This window comes from Triturus cristatus, chromosome 3_2, assembly GCF_964204655.1.
Source record: "Triturus cristatus chromosome 3_2, aTriCri1.1, whole genome shotgun sequence".
NCBI classification, from domain to species: Eukaryota; Metazoa; Chordata; class Amphibia; order Caudata; family Salamandridae; genus Triturus; species Triturus cristatus.
In genome coordinates this window covers 1,142,094,521-1,142,116,700 of record NC_140584.1, presented here as the reverse complement: position 1 = coordinate 1,142,116,700, position 22,180 = coordinate 1,142,094,521, and the positions used below count along the sequence as shown (strand labels likewise).

The window sequence follows — 22,180 nt, the reverse complement described above, 5'->3', positions numbered from 1 at the left end:
AACTTCAAATTGACCTTGGGGAAAAACTGGAAGGGCGTGGTCTCCATAACCCACACCCCAATGAATCATTCTCAAACGACAGAAACCATCTGGACCTAGCTGAATTCTTAGAATCATTGTTGAAAGTGGTTTTTCGATAGCAATTCCCGTTACTGATGTTGAATGATTGTAGGTTAAGCCCAAGAAGCATGTGCACGTTCTCAGGGGTTGTGAAGCTGTGCTGACCTGCCCCTGCTCATTTTCTAGACAGCCCATAATTTTTCCCCATTGACCTTGAGACTCCTGCAAGCCCACGAGAGATACTCCCTTTATCAGACATTAGACTTAGACTCTGAAGTTAGGGTCACCGAAAGTGTACCTCTTTACGGAGTGTGGCTACAGCTCTCGCTACAAAGGGTGTGTGCGACGGACAGTGGTGGTAGCATGTGTTTCGTTAGGGAGCACCGGTTACTTTGCCTGCGTGTGAAACCAGAGCATGAGCTCTGCAGGGACTTCAGAAGCATTGTGTGGGAGATTCTCCTGACAGTCCCCTGATTTAAAAAACAGTGTCCCACCATGCTTTCAGTGGGGCTTTTAAGAAGAGTTTCAGGCACTGGATTGTCACCGAGCAGGCTCTGGTCAAGCAGTTTCCGAGGGACTGTAAGCTGTCCAAACCTTTACTGTAAATTTGACCAAGCAGGCACCATGTGTCCGAGCAGAGTATGGTGGTCTACCTTCAGTGTTGGTGCTAATAGGCTGCACAACCACAGCCAGAACGGTTCTGGTGGACATGTGCTGTCATTGGTTTTGCAGCAATTGGGATGCCTTCTTCCACTCATCCTAAATTGCCCCAAATGTTACATCTAGATTTTTCAGTTTTGTGTAGAGAAACTAGATGCACCCATGAGAGGACTCTGCAAAAGGCATTCCCTAGTCTTTTCACTGGCCACGATGGGCATCTCACTGTAGGTGCCACTGAGGCTCAAGAGGCTCGTGTTCAATTACCTGGCACAGTGGGTGCAAGTTTATACTGAAGTGTGTTAGTGTTGATAAAGAGGACTCTACAAGAACAAAACATTACATCATCCAAAAGGAATATGCTACTTACCAGTATGCATCTGTTCTTGGCATGTAGAGCTAAAGATCTACACACTTTTGCATAGATCGCCATCTGGTGTTGGGCCCGAATGTTTGCAGTTTGTTTTTCCTCTTGGAAAGTCTTTGGAAGTCACGAAGTCGGTGACTCCTCCCTTGGTTCGTATTGCGCATGGGCTTCGGCTCCATCCTCAGATTGTTTTTCGCCAACAGGGAAAGATGGAGCGTAGTAATAACAGTGAAGAAACCCATGTGTGTTGTATCTAAATAAGATAGACTGCAACAGATACAGGTAGCCGGGGAGGCGGGTGGGCGTGTGTAGATCTGCAGCTCTACATGCCAAGAACAGATGCATACTGGTAAGTAGCATGTTCCGTTCGAGGCATATGAGCTGCAAATTACACACTTTTGCATAGACTATATAGCAGTTCCCAACCCTAGCGGCGACCACCGGTATCTGTTGCAGTGGTTTGAAATAGTGTTTTTAGTACAGCCTGGCCCACACTAGCTTGTTGCTTGGTTTGCACATCTACACAGTAATGTTTAGTGAAAGTGTGCGGTATTGACCATGTGGCTGCTTTGCAGATATCATCTAATGGGATGTTCCCTAGAAAAGCCATAGAAGCCCCTATCTTTCGTGTAGAGTGGGCTTTAGGGGGAACAGATAGCGTTTGTTTTGCCTTGTGGTAGCAAATCTGTCTGCATTTTACAATCCACCTAGCTATCCCTGATTTAGAGATGGGGTTGCCTTTATGTGGTGGAGAGAAAGAGACAAACAGTTGTTTGGTCTTTCTGAAAGGTTGTGTTCTCTGGATATAGTAAAGTAAGGCCCTTTTAACATCTAGCGTGTGTAGAGCCCTTTCTGCAACAGTTTGAGGTTGCGAGGAAAAAAACGGTAATTCTACAGATTGGTTTAGATGGAAGGGGGAAATGACTTTGGCTAGGAATTTTGGGTTGGTACGGAGGACAACCTTGTTCTGGTGCATTTGGAGAAAAGGTTCTTGTATAGTAAGTGCTTGTATCTCACTGACCCTTCTAAGGGAAGTGATGGCTACAAGAAAAGCTGTTTTCCATGTGAGAAATTGCAGTTCACATTTATGCAAAGGTTCGAAAGGCGGTCCCATTAGCCTTGTGAGAACTATATTTAAGTTCCACACAGGTGAGGGTGGTACTCTGGGGGGAATTATTCGTTTGAGGCCTTACATGAAGGCTTCGATGGCAGGCACTCTGAAAAGTGATAGGTGCTGTCTGTTTTGTAGGTAAGCGGCAATAGCTGTGAGGTGTAGCCGAATGGATGTATATGCTAGGTTACACCTTTGTAGATGGAGTAAGCAGCATATGATGTGCTGTATAGATACGTCTAGAGGGTTGATTGTGTTGTTATGGCAATAAACAACAAATCTTTTCCACTTTGCAGCGTAGCAGGCTCTAGTGGTAGGGCATCTAGCTTCCCTGATGACGTTCATACAGTCAGGGGGAAGGTTAAGTTATCCGAATTCTAGGATCTCAGGAGCCAGATCGCAAGGTTGAGCTGAGCTGGGTCCGGGTGTCTGATCTCTCCATGGTTCTGGGTTAGGAGGCATGGTGAGAGGTGTAACTTTTGGTGTGGCACTACCGAGAGTTCCAGCAGCGTGGTGTACCACGGTTGTCTGGCCCATGTTGGAGCTACTAGAATCAGTGTGAGGGAGTGCTGTTGTAGCTTTCGCACCACTAATGGAATTAGTGGGAGAGGTGGAAAGGCGTACGCAAATTTGCCTGACCAGTTCATCCATATCGCATTGCCTTTGGACAATGGGTGTGGGTATCTGGCGGCGAAGCTTAGGCATTTTTTGTTTTCGTGGGTGGCGAAGAGGTTTATCTGTGGATGCCCCCACATCTGAAAGAACGGGTGAAGAACCTGCGGGTGAAGTTCTCACTCGTGGATCTGCTGCGTCTGTCTGCTGAGCAGATCTGCCATGGTGTTTTGGACTCCTGGGACATGTTGGGCTAGGAGAAAGATTTTGTTTAAAATTTCCCATCTCCATATGCTCTGTGCTAGTTGAGAGAGCTGTGGAGAGTGTGTGCCACCTTGTTTTTGAATGTACTACATGGCCGTCATGTTGTCTGTGCGAATAAGGACTGCCTTGCCTAAAATCTGTGTCTGAAAGGATTTTAGGGCTAGAAAGATTGCCAATAACTCCAGATGGTTGATGTGGAGTAACTTTTGTTGCGGCGTCCATGTGCCCTGCACTGTGAGGTGTAATAGATGAGCTCCCCAGTCGGAGAATGATGCGTCTGTTAGGATTATTTGTGGAACCGGGTCCAGGAACGGTCGACCTCTGGAAAGATTCGTGGTGTTCCACCACTGCAGAGAGCGATGGGTGCGACCGTCTACCAACACCAGATCTGTCAGTTGCCCCTGGGCCTGGTTCCACTGGCGCGCTAAGCACTCTTGGAGTGGACGCATCTGGAGTCTTGCATGAGGCACTATGAAAATGCAAGAGGCCATCATCCCTATCAGTTGCATAAACACTCTTGCTGGGAGAGTGTTGAGGTATGAATCTTTGACGCAAAGCCTGAATGCTTGCAATCCTGGCAGGATTGGGGTAGGCTATGGCTTGTGAGGTGTCTATGGTGGCACCGAGGTATTGCTTTGTGTGGGGAGGGTGGAGGAGGTGGGGAAGGCACTCTGAAAGGGGAGGTAGCACAGTCTTTCCTCTTTGGAGGTGGAGGCGGAGCCGGTTTGTCCAAATGTCTCTTTTTAGAAGAAAGTGCCAAATGTCCAGTTTTTGGATCCTTGGTAAGTGTCTTTTGCAAAGGATCCGGTGTAAACAGTTCCTGAGACAATGTTTGTTTGGTCGGCGCCGAAGGTTTCGGGGCCGATGGCTTTTTAGGTTTGTCCGTGCCGTGCTTTTTTGGAACCTACGATTTTTTGGTCGGCGCCGAGGCAGGCTTCGGCGCGGGAGTGTCGGTGCCGAGGGCCTTATGCTGTTTGGTCGGTACCAAAAGGCTGGGTTTCGACACCGAGGGCTTTGGTGCGGAGCTCGGTGTCGAGGTAGAGGCCGGTCTCTTTTTCGGTGCCGAAGTGTGTTTATCGGCACCGCTGGCAGGCTGGCTTGAGCCCGAGCCGCCGGAAGGCTTATTAGGCTTCTTCACCGGGCCCGAAGGTGGGGTGTTTGAAGCAGTGTCTTTCGTCTTGCCTAGGCCCGGTGGCAAAGGCGTGACCGAAGCCTTATTGGGTGTCGGCGCAGGTGTGGGAGGGGGTATATTACTCACGACCCTCTGCGCCGGGGTGATGTCCTCCACATCCGAGTCGTCGGCTTCGGAAGCACTGACGAGGTCCTCTTCGGTGTGCTGCTGTCCCGGAGCTTCAACGTCGTCCCCGAAGATGTCGACTGGAACGGAGGTCGAGGAGTGTGCCGTGTTTCGTCTGGCCCTTCGATCTCGAATAGTCTTTTTCGATCTGAAAGACTTGCAGGCGGGACAGTCTCGAGCCTCGTGTTCAGGGGAGAGGCAGAGGTTGCACACCTCATGAAGATCGGTGTGGGGGAATTTGGACCCACATCGACGGAACTTCTTGAATGGAGTTCTTTCCATCAGCCCGGACCGGAGCTTGGATAGGCCCGAAGGCCGCCGTTGACGACTGGATTCGAAGGAGTGTCGAAGAGAAGGTTATTGAGGAGATCAGGATCTGAACAATACCGCGATGAGCGAGGATTCCGCTTCGATCGTCGAACTGGAAATGTTCGGAACCGGAGCGCGAAGTGTTACATCCGAGCCCGATGGCGGAAAAAAACAATCTGAGGATGGAGCCGAAGCCCAAGGGAGGAGTCACCGACCTCGTGACTTCCAAAGACTTTCCAAGAGGAAAAACAAACTGCAAACATCCGGGCCCAACACCAGATGGCGATCTATGCAAAAGTGTGTAATCTGCAGCTCATATGCCTCGAACAGATTATTCTAGTTTAGTAATTACATGACCAGAAGTAGAATGAATTAATGGATCCCTCCAAGGCAGTGCTTAGAATTCCCATCAAACCGCTGGCATATTTTAAACTGCTGCTGTGACATACTATGAGTACAGGGTAAGAGAGAGCACGGCTGGTAGGACTTCGTCTAGGTTGATAGGAGACCACGTGTGATATTTTAGTGCCTCTTGTAGGCCTTTAGGGCCTCCTGCAGGTCTAAGCCTTAATTGGCGATCATGGAGTAGGTTGTGTTAATTCATTCATCACATTTATTGTTATTCAGGGACTCCTAGTTTGAGGACGAGTACACTGATGAAGTTGCTAACATTAGGACCAAGCGCTGGCAAAAATTACATGATCCCTAAATGCAGGGCAGATACACACAGGAAAATAGAAGGCGTTGATGGTATTTTCGAGGGTTGAAGTTGTAATAATGGTTTAAGTATTTATTGATAAAGTGGATGTGTCATGGACCTCATCACTCACACTGCCAACTTCAAACACTTGCTACTTTTCATTCAAGATGCACAAGTTACTACTTGTGTAACAATATATCTGTAAGAGACATTAGTTAGTGATAGATTCCTTACCTTAGAATATCCCCAGGCGTCAGACTGGATCCGGAAAGTTTTGCTAGGAATCAGTTCGCAGAACGGGGAGGATGGGTGGGGCGGTAAGGAATCTATCACTAACTAATGTCTCTTACAGATATATCGTTACACAAGTAGTAACTTGTGCATCAGAAAGAGACACGTTAGTGATAGATTCCTTACCTTAGAATAGATACCCCAGCAATAGCAGCCCCGGTGGTGGGTCTGCGAACAATATTACACCAGAAAGTCACAGAGAACAGAACGACCAAAGAAGCCGTCTCTCCGGACCTGACTGTCAAGGCAGTAATGCTTGGTAAACGTGTGCAGCGAGGCCCACGTAGCTGCCTGACAAATGTCCTGCAAGGGGACACCGCGTCCCAAAGCAGTAGTGGCTGCCGTCGCCCTGGTAGAATGGACACACAGCCCCACAGGAGGCTCCTTCTTAGCCAACGAGTAACAGGCCTTGATACAGAGAACGACCCACCGAGAGATGGTCCGCTTGTGCACAGCCTGACCTCTTTTGGCGCCCACGTAGCCAACAAAGAGCTGGTCATCTACCCGGAACTGTTGTGTGCGCTTCAGGTAGAACGAGAGCGCACGTTCTCAAAACACTCAGGAGTTTTCTCCCTCTCCTCCCTAGGTCTGCCAAAGAGACGGTTATTCGGGCATTAGTCTTGTCTCGTTTGGATAATGCTAATGCCCTGTATATTGGCATCCCTGGCTACTCTATGAATAAACGGCAGACGATCCAGAATGCGGCCGCCAGGCTGCTTCTGGGAATCGCTAGGAGGAGCAGTGTGCGTGTTCATCTCCGCGCCCTGCACTGGTTCCCCGTGGCGGAGAGGGTCAAATTTAAATCATTGGTAATTGCTCACCGGGCACTTTATGATCATGGACCCATCTACTTAAAGAAACGGTTCTCCTTTTATGTCCCGCCTAGACTATTGCGTTCTTCGGCCCTTTTGCTGGCGACAGTGCCTCGCTCCTCCCGCTCCAAATTGGGTGGTTGCTCTCTTGCTGTTAGAGCCTCTCAGGCTTTGAATGCTCTTCCATTTTTCTTGCGTAACACTCAAGACCCACTCCTATTTAAGAAACTATTGAAAACTCACCTGTTTCCGTAATTGTTTGCCCTATGTTGAATTTCCTCTTGGCTCCGCGCTGGGACACTCTTTGGAGTAGCTATTGCGTGTTATAAAAGGATTTAACATAACATAACATGTTTTGGGTACAGTCGGTGGAGCCTCTCTTCCTCTTTGGAAGGATGCGGAGGCAGAAAGAAGGTAGGCAAAGTGATGGTCTGCCAGATGTGGAAGGGTGTGACAACCTTTCAACCTTTGGCAAGAAAGAAGGATGGGTCCTTAAAACCACCTTGTCCGGATGAACAGAAAGGAAAGGAGGTTTAGAAGAAAGAGCCTGGAGCTCACTCACTCGTCTGGCAGAGGTGATGGCTACCAGGAAAGCATTCTTGAGAGTGGGTAAGTAAGTACATTTTATTGTATCAATTAACAAAAATATACAAGAGCTTATTTGCTACAATAGACACAATTAAATACTGCAAATCTAATCAATAAGTTCTAAAAGAAAAAATAAAATCGTCAATTTATAAAAAGATAGTGTAACTCGTGTATCAAGTTAAAAAGCTCAGGACATCTGTCCGCCTGAGCAGGAGCATCACGATACAGAGAAATTCATGTGAATAAAACATTCGAGGACCTATTTAAGAAGTGAGGTATAGATTCAATAAGTATTAAATGCGTCTTATCACAACATGCAAGTGAAGTCTAGACATGCCCAAGATGCAGTCTTAAAGTTCTAGATTGCAAGATGCGTTATTTAAGCAGTCTTTTACTTTGTGCACAAATTTAGCAAACCTAGCCAGTTCCATAGGTAACTCCAGACTAAACAAGAGAGTCAGAGCATCCTTGCAGTTACGTATCCCATATTTAAAAAACAATGGTCTTAGAAAAGTACGACGTGCATGTGTTAAGCAGTTGCATGTACAGACCAGATGTACTATGGATTCTACATATTGGTTACATAGTCTGCAGTTGGTAATCGTCTCTAGTGTTTTCCATTGCCTGTTGATATCTTTTATCGGCAATACCATGAGCCTTGCTGTTAGAATTTGCCTTAAAGTTGACTTATTTAGTGCAGCATCAAGGTATGCTTGCCATTGCCGATCTTCATAGGAGGTGATGAGAAACCCGATGTTGCTTTTAGATCTAGTCAGCTCTTTCATGTCTTCTTCCTTCGAGAGTGCCCTGACCTGCTTCTTTAGGATAGATTTTAATGTGCCTGGCAGGTGGGTTAAGTTCTGCAGTTTAGTCATCTCAAGATGTAGTACAGTGCAGGCAGTTTTCAGACCATTGCTTCATAAGTTGTTAGGTTGCATGAAGATCACTTTCAGAGTTGACTTCAGAGTATTGGGGGTAGCCGCACAAACACCCTCGATAATACCGCACAAACGTTGCCCAGTGCTCGTAGTTTTGCTTATTCAGCCCGAATTCCAGTCGCACCAGGACATTACGTGTATGTGCTGGGATTTGGAAGATTCGCTTGTACGCTCGGCAGTTGATGTGTTCAAGGCTATTGGCGAAAGCAGTTGGGAATGCTAACTGGCCATATGTAATTGAGGGCAGCAGTTTTGCCCGTATAACTTTTCTGATGGATTTTGTTGTCGGGCTGTTTAGTTTAGCATTAAGCTTACACAAGGCAAACGTCACTGCCTTGGCCTTTGTTTTGGCTGAGGCAAGGTGAACGGTTGGTTTCCCATTGCTCATCAGCCATACCCCTAAGTAATTATACTTGGATACTGTTGATATCCTCAAGTTACCCAACCTCCAATGGTGACCGAGTTTATTAGCATACTTTGCAAATAAAATTACCTTTGTTTTGCCTGCATTTGCTCTTAAATCATTCTTGTTGTTGTAGTGATTTAATGCGTCCAATAATCTTTGCATGCCTACTTTTGTATGAACTAGTAATACCATATCGTCTGCATATTGTAGCAAAGAAAATTTGTTAAAGCCAATTTTCGGAGATAGAAAATTTGCGTTGAGAAATGTTTTGGCCAAATCTGCTGTGTATAGGTTAAAAAGCAAAGGTGCCAATACGCAACCTTGTTTTAGGCCACGGTCTGTTGAGATCTTTTTGGTGGCCGAATTTCTTGAGGTTTTCACCTGAACCCAGGTTCCAGTGTAAAGGCTAATTACGGCCTTTAAAAGGGTCTCTGGCAACCCCCAGCCTTGTAGTTTCCGACACAACAGACCGCGATTTACTCCATTCTTGAGAGTGAGAAGACGCAAAGGACAGGTATGAAGGGGCTCAACTCAGCACACATCAGATATGTCAAAACAAGGTTTAAGTCCCATTGAGGCATTATGAACGGCATGGGAGGAAACGTGTGCGTAATACCTTTTAGAAAACGGATAACTACCGGGGACTTAAAGAGAGAAGGCTGATCTGGAAGCCGTAAAAAGGCGGAGATAGCCGAAAGATAAACTTTGATAGGGCCCATAGCAGAGCCCTGCTGGGCCAAAGAAAGAAGGAACAGAAGGACTACGGAAAGAGGGGCAGAAAGGGGATCCACAGCCTTAGCTGTGCACCACGCCACAATCATGGTCCATCTGCAGGCGTATACCGTTTTAGTGGAGGGACGCCTGGCTGCCAGAATGACATCACAGACTTCGGGAGGAAGATCAAAAGCTTTCAACTGTCGCCGCTCAATCTCCACGCATGGAGGTGGAGGCTGGACAGGATTGGGTGGAGGACCGTCCCCTGCTGCTGCGACAGAAGATCCTCCCGAAGAGGCAGTCGGATCGGGGGATCGATCGCCATGCTGAGTAGCTCGGGATACCAGTATCTTCGTGCCCAACCTGGAGCCACAAGGATGACTTAGACACGGTTGCGCCGAATCTTCTTCAGCACTCTGGGCAGAAGTGGTATAGGTGGAAAGGTGTACAACAGACCGCAACTCCACTTGTGCCGAAAAGCGTCACCTAGCGAGTGCCACCTTGGAAATTCCAACGCCCAGAGCTGATGATATTGCACGTTCTCTTCGGTGGCAAATAGATCTAACCAAGGATCCCCCCACTGCTGAAAGAGACCTTGCGCCACGTCCGAGTTCAGACGCCATTCGTGATCCTTCAGGCACCGGCGGCTGAGTTTGTCCGCCCTGGCATTCAGAGAACCTGCCAGGTGTTCAACCACCAAGCTAATGCCTTGATGTTCCAGCCATGTCCAGAGGCGCAGAGCCTCCTGACATAGGGTCCAGGACTCCACCCCGCTATTGTTTGTTGCAATACCACATGGCGGTGGTGTTGTCCGTGAACACCTGCACCACACTTCCCCAGACAGAGGGAAGGAATGCCTTCAGTGCTAGTCAGATCGCCCGAAGCTCCAAAAGGTTGATATGGAGCCGGGACTCCGACGGAGACCAGAGTCCTCTGATCTCTGCCTCTACCAAGTGGCCTCCCCATCCCAGGAGGGACGCATCCGTCACCACTGTGTGCTCCGGTTGGGGAAGGGAGAGGGATCAGCCACTGACCCAATCGCGATTCATGAGCCACCACTGCAATTGTCGTGCAGTGCCCTCTGAGATCTGGACATGATCGGACAGGTTGCCCGGATACTGCGCCCACTGGAACTTCAGGTCCCACTGCAGAGCCCGCATATGCCATCTGGCATGTTGCACTAGCAGGATGCCATCAAGCCCAGGAGCCGGAGGGTCATGCTGACTGAAACCCAGGACAGAGGTTGAAAGATCGGAATTATAGCCTGAATATCCCGGACTCGCTGCTCGGGAGGATAAACCAGAAACAGCGTCGAATCCAGAACTGCTCCGATGAAGGGGAGCTTCTGAGAGGGACTCCGGTGCGACTTCGGCACCTTGATGGAGAACCCCAGCAAATGCAGTAGGTCGGCCGCAGTCTGAAGGTGGTTAACGACTGCCTGGGGCGAGGCCGCCTTCAACAACCAGTCATCAAGGTAAGGGAAGACTGACACCCCCGACCTGCGCAGGTCAGCTGCCACCACAGCCATCACCTTCATGAACACCCGTGGGGCGCTGGTAAAGCCGAAGGGGAGCACGGCAAACTGAAAATGCTCCTGGCCTACCGTGAACCGCAGGTAACGCCGGTGGGCCGGCAGGACGGGGATGTGAAAATATGCGTCCTGCAAGTCCAATGCTACCATCCTGTCTCCAGGGTTGAGGGCAGCCAGGACCTGAGCCAGAGTCAGCATTTTGAACTTCTCCTTCCGGAGGAAGCGATTCACGTCCCGGAGGTCCAAGATGGGCCGCAGGCCCCCTTTGTCCTTTTTGGGGACCAGAAGTAGTGGGAATAACCTACTTCCAGCCCAGGAACGCACTCGCTGGCCCCCTTGGCCAAGAGGGCCGTGAGTTCCTGCTGGAGAAGTACCAAGTGATACCCCGACATGCGGGGGCACCGAGGTGGCATGGCTGGAGGGGAGAACTGAAAGGGATGAGTAGCCTCTGCAGATTATCTGCAACACCCACTTGTCCGATGTGATATCGTGCCAGTGGGGGAGGTGGTGGCGGATCCTGCCACCCACTGGCGTGGGGTGCTCCACAAAGCTCGGATTAGGAAGGTTTGGAGATAGAAGCAGCGGGGTGGGGGTGAACTGACCCCCACGCCAATTCCCAGACCCTCCCCTGCAGAAGCAACGTCCGCACAGAGCCTGGGCGCCTCTGCCGTGACCACGAAAGGAACAAAACCCATGAGTGGCTGGGCTTTTTGCGGAAAGACCCAAGGACTTGACCGTGGCTCGCGAGTCCTTTAAACGGTCCAGTGCACTGTCGGCCTTATCGCCAAACAGGCAAGTGCCATCAAAGGGCGTGTCCATGAGCGAGCTCTGGACATCAGGCGAGAACCCGGTAGATCTCAACCAGGCGTGGCGACGAAGCGCTACAGTCGTAGAAATCGCCCGACCCAGTGAGTCAGCGATGTCCAAACCACACCGAATGGCGAACTTAGCCGCATCCTTACCCTCGGCAATAGCTTGGGACAGCACAGTGTGGATCTCCTCAGGACACTGAGGCAACACCTGTGCAACTGTATGCCACACCACGTGGGAATAGCGGCCCAATAAGCAGGCGGTGTTCAATGACCGCAGCCCTAACCTGGCTGAAGAAAACAACCGCTTACCGAACTGTTCCAGCTTCTTAGAGTCCTTATCCGGCGGAGCCGTGGGAAAGGCACTCTGGGACGTCGAGGCCTGGATAACCAGGCTCTCAGGCATAGGATGAGTGGTCAGAAAAGCGGGGTCACCAGGCATTCTAATCCACAGGAGCACCTGTGGCTGGCCGCGACCAAGTACCCAACAAGACTTCAGTGAGGGCGTTGTTAAAGGGGAGCAGGGGCTATGACTAAGTGGACGCCGTTTGGAGCACCTCAGTGAGGAGATTAGTCTTGAGGGCCACCGTAGGGAAATCAAGGTTGAGGCCCTCAGCTGCCCGACGGAGCACCATCGTGTAGGAGGCACCTTCCTCCATGGTAGGCGGGGGAGAGGCAAACCCCGGGTCAGAGGAGACGTCAAGGTCACCGGCATCCTCCAGGTCATCCACCCAATCCTGCTCGGAGTCACACTGACGGGCAAGAGGGTCCTCGGACCCCTCCCAGTCGTCCTCCACCTCTGTCGCATGAGGAACAGACCGCGGCGGGAGAGCTGGGGCCGCAGAAGGAACAAACGGCGCCAGGAACGGCGCCACGTTCCAATGCGGATCCCAGGCCAGAACAAAATGGTCCTGGAACCAGGGCAAGGGCGGGACGAATGGCACCCACTGTGACGCCGTGGGTAGAGCAGAGGTTGGCGCTGGGGCCGGAGCCGGCAGCGCTGGACCATGTGGCACCGGAGCCAACGGCGCAGGATCCTGTGGTGCTGAAGTTGGAATCCATTGGCGGTGCCGGCGGCCCAACAGGATCCGGACACAGGACCGCGGGGCCCGAAGGCGCGAGAGCTTGAGGCCTAAAAAGGTGGTCCATGGTAGCAAGAAATTCTTGCACCTGTTCGGAAGTCGCCGACGGACCCGGGTAAGGTGGGTAGGCCGCGGGACTCCCAGGCTCCAGAGGAGCCGCGGGGGCAGAACCCCTGTCCCCCTCGTCCGCATTCGAGGACCGACAGGGGGATGTCGGAGAGCGAATTCGCTTCTTCGACTTCTTTTTGTGTCGTCTCTTACCCGAATCCGAGGGTGAAGACTTGGAGCCCGAGGAGCGACAACTGCGGCACCGCGAGCGATCCCGGGAATGGTCCCTGGACCTGGAACGGCGCTGGGACGAGTGCCGGACCTCCAGCAGCTTCCGGCGCCGCTCCCTCAAGGCCTTCGGGGCCATGGCCTGACGGTCCCGACAGGACCGGGAGTCGTGGTTGGTCTCCAGGCAATAGAGTCAGACATCGTGGGGGTCCACCACCAACATATTGCGACGGCAGGCCCCACAAGACTTAAATCCAGTCATCCCTACGTGCACCACGGAGTACAGGAGACAAAAGTCTCAAAAAGGGTAGTCAAAAAGTGACTAAGTTACGTGCTCTAACCGGATCTGCGCTCGCTGGCGCGGAAAAAGAAAGAACTGACGTCAACGCGCATGAGTGGCGCCTAAGTAGTCTCTGTGACGTCATCTTGGCGCTTACGACGCCAGCGACGGACGCGGAGCCGCACGATGCCACCTACTGACACTCAGGGGTACTGCTAGCAAAACTTTCAGGATCCAGTCTCACGCCTGGGGATATTCTAAGGTAAGGAATCTATCCCTAACATTTCTCTTTCAGATGCTGCCATTCATATCTATTACCTGGATGGACAAACATTGGTAAATCTCTGCATCCCCACTCTTTGGTCCATAACATCAGGAATAGTTTCCTAGGTTTTCAAGATGTCAGAACTTAAGGTCTCATGTCCTGCATCTACAGGTAGTGTTTTTTGGTCTGCACTAGTTGATGGTGTTATCTTTCGTAGGATTCTGCTCCCATGATAATCCATATTAATTTAAGGAAAATCTACCTTTCACTGATACCTACGTGATCATACATTAGCAACTTTCCCGAAGACAGGTATGTTTGTTTTCTGGGTGTACAGAAAGAGAGATATAAGGCGCTCTAACTTGCTGTTACATTAGTAAGAGTGACCTACTTGACTCCGTCTCTCTGGAAGGGCATCAGGCTCTTCACCAGCTTGGAATCCACTTCTGAAAGATCCGCCTCTGGAACGTCTGCTGCGCGCATGGACGTCTTCTCAAACTGAGCAGCAAAGGCTTGTACGACAGCTCTGGGAAGAGGTTCCATTTCTACTGTTGGGATGTTCCGTACTGCTTCACCTGTGAATCCAAACACTAGGTCAGTCAGGGCAGACATGTGCTGTAGAGGAACTACACAGGTGATATATTCAACATCAATCAATATCCTCCTTCTGATGAATAAGTTACTTACCTTCGGTAACCCCTTATCTGGTAGAGACCAGATCTAGCGGTAGATTCCTTACTTTAGAATTATTCCCAGGCGCCAGACTGGATATGGAAGTTTTTCTAAAGCAATACCTCCGCGCGTTGGTAAAGGGGGCCGGATGACTCCGCACAACGTCGTACACCAGATATGACATCAGAGTCCATGTCAGCCCTCCCCTGATGCGCAGACCTAAGTTTCTTCCGCGACTACTTTCTGCGCTATAAGGCGGAGCCGTGTACAGAAACTGCCATGAAAACAGAGTGCCCCAAAGTATCCTCTATCAGAAAGATGCGTAGTATCATTGGTTAGTTGGAGCATCTCCGATCTATACATATATATGTATAAAAAAATATATTAAAAACACACACACATATTATATATATATAAATCTACACATTTGCACGCCGTTTTGACACAATTCGTAAACAGCGCCTTTCAAAAGTGAACGCATCTGTGAGCAAACAATCAACGACAAATGCGCCATCTAATATCCCAGGTGAAACCTCTGACCTAAGCTCAGTAGCAAGCTCTGACGTAGATTCACTATCGGAAGATGGAGCACCACAAGCATTGGCAATGACAAATCCCCCGTCGGTAATTGAAGAATTCGGTTTTTTATATCAGGACCGGACTCAAAGCCTATGTCCACCGTTTCAAACTCAAAGAAAAGAAAACTACGTAAACGAAAAAACCGACGTGGCAGGCATGGAATTGCGATCAGGGAAGAAGAAGCAGTTCCAGCGCAAAGGTTGGAAGAAGTAGTACCAACGGTGATAAATCTAACGGATCTTATATTAACAGAGGAAGAAACGAGAATCCTTTCACTTGGTCTCTCTTTTTGTAAGCGCACTAACTTCAATTATACGCAAACGCGTATTGACTTCTTTAAATTTGTGAGGAAACTCAAATTGAAAAAATTCTTTGATATGAAAATGACTACTCGAAAGGAGAAAAAACAAGTGGTCAGTGAAGAACCTGGCAATCTTGATGTTGGGGATATGCAGGTACGGTTTGATTGTCAGCAACTTATAAGAGAAGGGGGTGGTGAGAATGTGGTAGATCAAATCAGTCAGGCAGATGAACTTTTTTGTCTTGATGTTTTTGATAGTTGTGAGACTAAGTTTAGACCAAAATCGACATTCACACCTAATACCCCCAAAGATGCATTAGATATGTATGCTGACCTGGTAATTAAGGACTTGAAGGAATTATCCCTAAGCTCTAGTAAAGAATTTTTGAAAAATGAAACAGGTTTTGATAAAAAATACCAATCTGTGATGGCTAAAATACAAAGTAGACATGACATAGTTGTAAGGCAGGCAGATAAAGGAGGTAATTTGGTATTATGGTCTCTTGAAGCATACAACTGTGAGGCAGCCTCACAATTGAGAGATAAAGACTGTTATTCACTGGTCCCTCACAGTAATCTAGCTGAGGTCAAATGTAAATATGAAAAAGACCTTGCAAGATGGCGAGGAATTGGTTTAATCAATCAATCGGAATACTTATTTTTGAGAGTAGATAAACCAGTGGTACCCATATTATATTTGATACCTAAAATTCACAAGCACAAAGACAAACCACCAGGACGACCCATCATTTCTGCCATAGGGAGTCTCTTTGAACCAACCTCCAAATATCTGGATTCATTCCTACAATCACATGTTAGAGCACTACCAGCATATATTCAAGACTCAAGGGACTTTTTGAACAAATTGGAAAACGTAAAATGGCAAGATTCTTATCTCTTAATAACTTTAGATGTCGTGAGCCTTTATACTAGCATTGCCCATGAGGATGGGTTAAGGGCAATGAGGCATTTCTTGAATTCGAGACCGATCAACCTCTACCAACACACTAATATGTTGTTGGAGATGTGTAGGTTGTGTTTAAACAACAACCATTTCCTCTTTGGAGGTGACACCTACAGACAACTCAAGGGCACGGCGATGGGCACCTGCTTCGCCCCCAGTTATGCCAATCTACACATGGGCTGGTGGGAGGAGCAGGTGCTCAGAGTTGACTACATCAGTGAATGGAGAGATCATGTGATTGAGTGGATCCGATTCATTGATGATTTATTCATCATATGGAACGGATCTAGAGAATCGGCACAAAAGTTCATTGGAAACATCAACGTTAACAAGTTGAATCTAAAATTTACTGAGCAAATAAGTGCAGACAAAGTAACTTACTTAGATTTAGAGGTCTATATTGCACAGAATACAATCCAAACTTGTACCTACAGAAAACCAACTGCTGGAAATTCAATTGTGCACGCTGCTAGTTTCCACCCTATTAAACTTAAAATGAGCATCCCTTATGCAGAGAATCTAAGAATGAAGCGAAACTGCAGTGAGGTGGACGCTCTGGGACTGGCCCAGGGAGCCTTAACACATAGATTCCTGCAGAGTGGATACAAGATGGAAACACTGAATCAAGCAAAATTGAAAGTAGAGAGTATGGAAAGAAGGGCATTATTAAAATCAGACGCCATAAAAGCTGAAGAAAAGAGGAAACCTACTCAAAATCAGATTCGTATGATTACAGGTTTTAGTGCATATGAGGCTAGGGTGAGAAACAGCCTTAGTAGACATTGGCACATTGTTAGGCAGGACCCAATCCTACAAGGGAAAATTTCAAGAACTCCATTGGTGACCTTCAATCGTGCCAAATCAATGAGAGATGATCTATTTAAAACTAATTTGGAAACCAAAAAAGGAGGTGGTTGGCTTAAAGCTAGCCCAGGTTTTCACAAATGTTTCAAGTGTAAGGCTTGTAAGCATGGGAAGAATATACAACAAGTAATTTCTCCACTCTTGAATAGCCCATGGAAAATAAGAAAACCCCTAAATTGCAAGAGTGATTTTGTTGTTTACGTGTTAAGATGTTCTTGCCCTAAGATGTATGTAGGTAGCACCATTCATATGGTGCACGTGCGTATTTTGCAACATCTTAGGGCAATAAGTAACAATGACAAAAACTATGTAGTTGCTCGTCACATGAACGAATTCCACAAAGGTAACACTGGTGAACTAGTGTACTTCGCTATTGACCAAATCCCCAAGGAACAAAGAGGGGGCGATAGAGAAGGGAAACTAAGGAAACTCGAGTCTAAATATATAATCATGTTTAATACGAAAAGCCCACTTGGTATGAACATTGAAGAAGACTTACATGTACATTTGAAGTAGAGGTATCCATCTGAATTATTTTGGTTTTTTAAAGCTTTTTACTGATTTTAACCAGCATTAGTCACAAATGAATAGATTGTCCTCTCTATGTCTTTTCGTTATATTATTGTTTTAAGGAGAGTTTTTACTGACAGGACATAAATAGGAAGCTCATATGAACTGTTCTTTAAGGTAAAGTACTGTAATGCACTAGCACTTTATTGTTACAACATTGCGATCTTTGCACAAATGAATGCACTTGCACTTTATTTAGCATTGTTTGCACATATATTTGCATTGAGCAAAGCACAAGCACTTTATTGTTATTGATAGTAATCTTTGTGAAGCATATGTCCTACAATGACATCATCATTATATGTCCTTCTCTCCCTTCTCCTTCATTTTGGATATTAAGGTCCCAATATTGGAATGAAATGAAATTGTCATCGCTGGTTGGCCTATTTATGAAGGATGGATATAACGAAAAATGTGACAGGGGCACTCGCCAAGATTGTACAGCAATTTTGAATATGGAATCTTAAGCACTTTATACTACTGAATTAAGATATAGAGTCTTTTCAACTGTGTATCAAATAATGTTATTCTCTCTACAAAATTCTTTAAATGGATGCTTCGATTAAATTGTAAATATATGAAATATTATGTATATATATATTTTAAATCCAATCCTTTTGATTTCTTGAAGTAAAGCAAATCATGTTTAGAGATAATTTGGCACTATGTCGTGATAACAAACAGTTGAATGACAAACCGGCATTACAATAGTAATAGTCTGTTTTCCATGTTCATTGAGGAGCTAATCATGTGACTTTGTGACTTGGGTTTAAAAGAATTTGATCTGTTTGCGTTAAAATGTGTGAGCAAGGCAGTTGTGCCGAAACGCGTAACGAAAGAAAATAAATACCTGAGGCCGGATGGCTGAAAGCATTTCCAGTGTCGGTGTCCGATTTTTTTCAAAAGAAGTCGGGTTTGGTTGGAATATATATATATATATATATATATATATACACACACACATATATATATATATATATATATATACATACACACACACACCTATATATATATATACACACACCTACATATATACACATACACAGTGCTACAGTACATTTTTTTTAACTAATGAAAAGCATAAAGGTGCAGGGAAGGAAACTGGAAGAAAAGAAAGGAGAAGTTTGCAGAGCTGGGAGGATGGGTGGATCGGTAAGGAATCTGGGGCTAAATCTAGTCTCTATCAGATAAGGCGTTACAGAAGATAAGTAACTAATTTATCTGATAGAGACTTCTAGCCGCAGATTCCTTACCTTAGAATAGATACCCAAGCAATACCATCCCAGAGGAGGGTCTGTAAACGGATTCAAAGAAATATTTCCAAGTAGGCTATCCAGTCTGTATAAGAAAAGAGAGACCGCTTGCTAGGAAGGGATGAGTAAAAAAAAAAAAAAAAAAAACAACAACAACAAAAACATCCTACCAAAAAACTAATGGAAAACCCCGCATGAAACAATCCGCAGCCGTGCAAGATATGGGAGAAAATACATGGCAGAAGAAAAAGAGAAGTGGGGAGAACACCTCCAAAACAAAGCAATACAATGCCCCCGGAAGGGCACCCGGTCAAAGAGACTGAGGCGAAGGGCTAAGGACCACAGCTAAACTACTGGGCTAAGCTCCCAGTCATAGAAGTAGGCAAGGCAGAGGACTCCATCAATAACTGATAAAGCATTGCGATCAATAGCAATAATCATGGCCACAGACCACGTTAGGCAGAAGAAACACTTTGAGAGAGAGGAGGCCCTCTGGGACTATGCACCATAGAATCACGAGAAAAGAAAGTATAAAACACAAAGAAATAGAGAGGTATGAATACATTATAGATAAACATTTACATAATTTACGCTGTACAATAATAAGTGCCAAAGAAGGGTATATGCAACGACCAGGTCAGCGGCCAGGCGCCAAAGTGGTGACAACGAAATACTGGAAACCAGCCACATGGCCCTGTCTAAAGAGAGAGGATGGGGTATAAGAACACACCCTAGAAAACCAAGAGGGTAGACAGAAACAGCATGATACAATTAGGTAGTCGATAGACAACTAAAAAGAAAAACTGCAGGGGAGAAACAACCCCGCTAGACTAGAGAAATAAAGACCACAATAGGGGACTAAAAAAGGGGGGCTGCGACGAACGGGGACAAAAACTGGAAGGTCGAACTAGACAACCAGGCCTCAGCGTAAAAGAAATTAGTACTGGTAAACCAACACCAGAAATTAAAGTTCAATCGAAGGGCCAGTGTAAAGAAGAAAATGAACATATAGCAGGGCAGTGCCCACAGCCTAGAAAGCAGGAAGGCCAGAAGCAAAGGAAAAAGTCCTCGTATGCATAGGGCAACCCGTGCCCGGCCACAAGCCAGGGAACTACTTGGGTTAGGACCTTAATGCTACCGAAGATCATACGCAGTATGCCATTATAACAAGGAAAACAAGCCCCCAAGGGGAAGAACTACAACAGCACTTGCAAGAAGTGAAGGAGATTCTATGGAAGAATTTTAGGGGAGGACAGACCTCCACCAAACCAACCCGGAGTGGATGGGCAATAAACCCATGTCCAAGAGGAACAGAGGAAGAACATACGCCATATACCTCCAAAATTGGAAGAAGACACACCGGAAGAACAGCGTAGCCAGTAACGAAAAGTCGGGGTTGGACTCAGGGAGGGTGTCATTGAAATGGGTCCAATCAAAAAGTGAAACAACCGCAGCTTCGTGTAAGGCAGAAGCAGAGGAAAACAAGCATTTGCAATGCATCGGTCTCGCCTTTAGGACCTTATATATATTTAATAACGCAGCATATTAGCCTGGGTGCTGAAACATTAACTATTGTTTAATATGGAGGGAAAGTAAGCACCAAACTGCGTGACACACCTGGTTTAGGAATATATGGAGAGAAATAAACTCTGCGAATGTGTGTGTGTGTAAGTGAAAACCGAGATTATGGAGAGACAGAGAAGAAAGGAGAAAGAAGGGTGCGCATTTGTGTGTGAGTGAGAGAGTGTGTGACAGAGAGAGAAAGCAATAATGAAAGATAAATATAGATAGAGAGAGAGTGTGTGACAGAGAAAGCAATAGGGAAAGAGAAATAGAGAAAGTGTGGAGAGAGAGAGAGAGAGAGAGAGAGAGAGAGAGAGAGAGAGAAAGTGTGGAGAGAGAGAGAGAGAGAGAGAGAGAGAGAGAGAGAGAGAGAGAGAGAGAGAGAGAGAGAGAGAGAGAGAGAGAGAGAGAGAGAGAGAGAGAGAAAAAAGGGGGCAGGAACAGACAAGATCTGAAGTCGACACTTTATCCAAGATGAGAAATTATAGCAGATGGATACGCTCACGGGTGATTAGAGAGCTATACAAATCCCACATAGCATAACATAGCATAACATAGCATAAGAGAGGTATCACAGAATGCACTGGTTGCAGACAATTTGGAAAAATGCTCTATATGAGCCATCTAAAAAGAAGAAATGTGATGAACTTTTTATCGCGTTAGAAGTCACGTTGATATCTTGATAATATGCATGCTGCATTTGCATTTCGCATAGATCTTTATGAACTCAAGTTTGACCCTCTAGAGATTTCTTTATTCATCACGATACTGTTAAATATTGGTAAGATATTTGGGACAACACTGTCGCTCGGTGATGGATACATTTTTACCATACAGGAAGCCCATTTTTCAGTTCAGTTCATTACATTTCTTCTTGTTAGAATTGCTATCCCCTGCTGAACGGCAACCTCAGCTAACATGGCTGTAATCTAAAGGGAGACAGCAACTCTCATAAGACTGGTTCCATACTGAAGGGTAAGGGCCAGCGCAATAGCCAATGTTCCGAAGGGGGCTCTGAACAGAAAAGGAATACTAACAGGGCAGAAACCAGGATTTGAAGTGTGAGTTAGGTGCACTATATATGTTTTACTTCAAGCATATTTGCAATTAGTAATCAGAGGGAGGGAGATGAAACACATACTCTGAAGCAGGGCATGTTTCCAGTTGCACTTCTTCCCTTCATAGGCGGAGGTAAACTATCGTAAGTGACCATGGCAGGCCTTACACACACCCCAACCATTAGTACTTGTGGGTACCATGTGACTGCTGCTCTGTCCGGCATCTATTGATGTAATACTGCTGTTGCTACATAAATACATACAAAAATCAAGTGAGTTGCACAATATTCAAAGAGACCTCACTGGAACCCTTTCGGCACGGCCCCCTTTATCCCATATAAAGTCACCTACCTCGAGCGGCTGTTACAGGCTGGGCAAACTCACGGACGTCGCTCAAGTGCACGGGATCTCTTCTGATTGGCTCCTACTTTATTGAAGCATCCTCGTGCCCTGCTCCCCCAGTGCCAGCAGTTGTATGAAGGACCTCGGAGACTGCCCAGCGTCCACACAGCCAAGCTTCAGTGTGCTACTGCTGACACCAGGGCACTGGTGTGGGCTTTGGATACAGCCTCTTTTTATACTCGCGCACAGACCAATAGCAAGTCCCCAAGGGTGAAATCCGTCCTTGGTGGGACAGTGTGAGGTACGGGGGAGCTGCCTTTTAGCTTGTGATTATTTCTGTTACAGTGTCCGGTGTGGGGTGGTATTTGCAAACCACACGCCAGCGCCTGAATAATCTAGTTATTAAATATTTGTTTTGTGTATTGTATGAGTGACTCGTTCTTACGTGAAATTCCCAGCCTCTTATTAGGCACCAAGAAGAAGTTAGATGAGAGAACGAGGGTGACACCCGAGGCTGGGCACACTTTAGGAGCAGCGGGCTCGAGATAGAAGGACACAGACAACTGTACACTGCATTGTACACATCGCCAAGGGTAGCGATGCATGACGCTCTTTACTCCAGTTGGCTCTTCAAGGCACTACAAT

At 46.9% G+C, this 22,180-nt stretch overlaps 1 protein-coding gene across 1 annotated transcript in view; it reads right to left on the bottom strand.

The window, feature by feature from the left end:
* The window catches only part of SMARCAL1 (SNF2 related chromatin remodeling annealing helicase 1), a 355,566-nt gene that overhangs the window by 134,003 nt on the left and 199,383 nt on the right, over nt 1–22,180 (bottom strand). Inside the window, exon 6 of the mRNA XM_085649962.1 lies at nt 13,761–13,944. Coding sequence (XP_085506088.1) covers nt 13,761–13,944 — 184 coding nt within the window. The remainder of the gene's footprint in view (nt 1–13,760; nt 13,945–22,180) is intronic.